The sequence below is a fragment of the Sabethes cyaneus genome, chromosome 2, assembly GCF_943734655.1.
Source record: "Sabethes cyaneus chromosome 2, idSabCyanKW18_F2, whole genome shotgun sequence".
NCBI lineage: Eukaryota > Metazoa > Arthropoda > Insecta > Diptera > Culicidae > Sabethes > Sabethes cyaneus.
Window position 1 is genome coordinate 149,631,766 of NC_071354.1, and position 3,175 is coordinate 149,634,940.

The 3,175-nt window shown below is 40.9% G+C and overlaps 1 protein-coding gene across 1 annotated transcript; it reads left to right on the plus strand.

Moving 5' to 3' along the window:
• The first annotated feature begins 336 nt into the window (after positions 1-336).
• Positions 337-2,842, plus strand: LOC128734355 (cytochrome c1, heme protein, mitochondrial). The gene is made up of 5 exons (XM_053828516.1): positions 337-458; positions 859-903; positions 962-1,243; positions 1,737-2,030; positions 2,089-2,842. Exons 1-5 carry the CDS (start codon positions 387-389, stop codon positions 2,314-2,316), a joined length of 921 nt encoding a protein of 306 aa, XP_053684491.1. The 5' UTR covers positions 337-386; the 3' UTR covers positions 2,317-2,842.
• Positions 2,843-3,175: the final 333 nt, after the last annotated feature.

Genomic DNA, 3,175 nt, shown 5'->3' on the forward strand with positions numbered 1-3,175 from the left:
TCTGGCAGAAAAAGTTTTTCGCTGCCAGATGTTTGTTCGATTTCTGCTGGAAGCGCCTAAGCGGGCAGTTGGGAAAATCAACCGTTTCTTTTATTGGGGTTTTCGATTCGCCGCCCGTCTAAAGCCCCAAACACAATGCATACGGATTTTACTACGTTGCGGCAATTTGACAGATTTTACATGGGTTTTCTGTCAAATTTCCGCAACGTATAGTAAAATCCGTATATGCACTGTGTTTGGACCTTAACTGTCATTTTGACGTTTAATTTGGGCGAAAATCTGACAAACGGGACAAACGTCAGTAAGAAAAAGTGTAAAAAAACGACATCACTGCGACGACCATCAGTGAAAGAAACATACCTTACTTTTTCCCATCGCAGTCCATCATGGCGGCTTTCGTAGGAAGAATTTGTGGGTCCGGCTTGTTATACACGAAAAATGGAATTACCTTGCAGAAGGTAGCTATCAGTGATTTAAAAAATGAGGGTTTCCCGTCTACTGTAAGCAAATGAGGAACGGCCTGCAAATGATGACTGCGAGGTCACAAAGAACGCTTGTTCCTTCAGGTTGTGTAATCAGCAGACGGAGGGATCACCATATCGAGAAAAACACTGGAATCTAGTTCTTGTGAGGCAAAATCAGCTGTCGTGAATTTTATTCAAACGGAAAAACATATGTTAAAACTGATTGCCAATGTGTTAAAAATCTATGGAACTAATGCTTGCTTGTGAAAGTTTTGTTTTTCCTACTATTGGGTTATGTAACCAAAATCTCAAATAGTTTTACCTATCGACTAAGGGCACCGTGAAATGCCCGTAAAACTGCTCTATTTTACGACACGTCTTTATATATTTTCAGGTACATAGATTTTCAACAAGCCGCTCCTGGACAAAAAATCAAAAGGTCAGCTTAAAACTACAAATTGTTTACAGAACTCATTAAAACTATAAATTATTTTTAGTTAGCAACTGCCGCTGGGATTGTCGCGGGTGGTGCTGGAGCCTTGCTTTATGCATTGGAGCAATCGGTTGCCGCATCGGGAACGGAGGTGCACCCGCCGGAACAACCCTGGAACCACAAGGGTCTTTTCGAGTCGTTAGACCATGCCTCGGTACGACGCGGCTATGAGGTGTACAAGCAGGTCTGTGCCGCTTGTCACTCGATGCGATTCATCGCCTACCGCAATCTGGTCGGCGTATCGCATACCGAGGCCGAGGCTAAGGCGGAAGCAGCTGAAATTCAAGTAAGTCCTATATTTCAATAATTATTTGTACAACACTCACTAAAATATCCTGGCCAAGTATATGACGTCAAAAGTATGAGGAAGTGTCCTACATTTCCCGTACGATTCCTATGCATAGCGCTTTGAAAAGCCAAAGTCAATAGGACACAAATTCCTTCTTATCCGACCTTCCTAGGTTTGTTGTACACTACATTAGAGTTTTGTTACGTTTTTCGGTCCATCTGAGAAAACAAGTGTCGTATTGTTGGCCCTGGCTAAATGCTTAAAACCATGCTACCGCTGTGAAAAGTAGTTTCGGACTATCTATATTTCGTTACTATTAACGCACCATATTAGTTATATCACAACGTTTAACGGTTTAAATGAAATCTTTTCGGTTGTAAAATGAAGCTTGTTTAAAGAGAAAGACCACCAACACAGAAATACTTGTATGTTGCATCACTCTAAATTTGTATGTCGTCAAAATAATTTTGGGTTTTTTATTTGTTTCCAGGTACAAGATGGCCCCGATGAGGTTGGCAATTACTTCATGCGACCGGGTAAATTATCGGATTACTTCCCGAGTCCTTACCCGAACGAGGAAGCGGCACGTGCTGCCAACAACGGGGCCTATCCACCAGATCTCAGCTATATTGCTCTGGCCCGCCACGGTGGAGAGGATTACTTGTTTGCACTGTTGACCGGTTATTGTGATGCTCCGGCTGGAGTTGTGCTGCGAGAGGGACAGTATTTCAATCCCTACTTCCCCGGAGGTGCCATTTCCATGGCTCAAGCGCTGTACAACGAGGTAATATCAGATTTTCTCAAACACCCTAATTCAAATATTAAATTTTCAAACATCGTAGTCGGCAGAATACAGCGATGGAACGCCAGCTTCCGCTAGTCAACTGGCAAAGGACGTATCTACGTTCTTAGTGTGGGCTGCCGATCCACACCTGGATGAACGCAAGCGTATGGGTATCAAGTCGCTTGGTATCATGCTAGTTCTCGGTACATTAGCATACTACCTTAAACGGCATAAGTGGGCTGCACTCAAGACGAGGAAAATTTCATTCTATCCAAAGCATAAGTAAATGTAAAGGAACAGTTGGTAACAGTGACTGAAAAAGCCGTTTATTCGGTTGAATGTGTTAAAATTCAGTCACAGGAAGATTGCATTCGTTTTAAACAACAATAAACAATTACAACAGACAACTGCGCAACATCCGTGAAGCATTCAGTTATAATATCAACACACCGAAAACTGCTGCTAGTTATAATAATTTTACAATTGGGAATACAGAAAGAGTAGAAACAGCATTACTAACATCTCGATTGTATGGTGCTGGAAATTGAATTGATCCTATCGCGAAAAGGAGCAATGAAACGCAAATAAAGCAGTGTTAGTACGAATTTAGTTTAATTTGTTTTCAACTTGTTTCTCCCCGCTACTACTATTAACGGACATTCGACCCAATGTTAAAAGAAAAGTATTTAATATATGCTTTCGACATATACACTCTCTCGACATAATTCGGAATCCGTTCGCGAAACACAAAGGTTACCTAAAGTTAATTACAAAATATCATGGATAAATCAAATGCGTATTAATAAAAACAACGACCGAATCTAATGTATTGATCTTTAATGTAAAGACACATCCCAATTTTAATAAATCATGTCACCATTCACATTTTTTACACTAACAGCATAACTTTGTGCATTTGCCAAAAGTAACAAAACTTTGTAACATTGACGACCTAAGGAAACAAAGGACAATCATTGGAAATTAGGTGTATTAGGTGAATGCTATAGGACTCTACTTGCTGATGTAGGTGTTGGTATCTAGGCCAATGAGCTACGGAAGGTGACTGTCTGGAGACATGAAGAAAGTGTGATGGCCACAGATGGAAAAATATGGTTCCATGTATCACTATACTACTTTTTGCGTGC

What these genes read in the sequence shown, in the direction of transcription:
- LOC128734355 (XM_053828516.1), top strand. Translation starts at nt 387, where the DNA reads ATGGCGGCTTTCGTAGGAAGAATTTGTGGGTCCGGCTTGTTATACACG. An exon ending in CCTGGACAAAAAATCAAAAG is followed by an intron (nt 904 to 961) that starts GTCAGCTTAAAA and finishes AATTATTTTTAG; the next exon opens with TTAGCAACTGCCGCTGGGAT. An exon ending in CTCAAGCGCTGTACAACGAG is followed by an intron (nt 2,031 to 2,088) that starts GTAATATCAGAT and finishes CAAACATCGTAG; the next exon opens with TCGGCAGAATACAGCGATGG.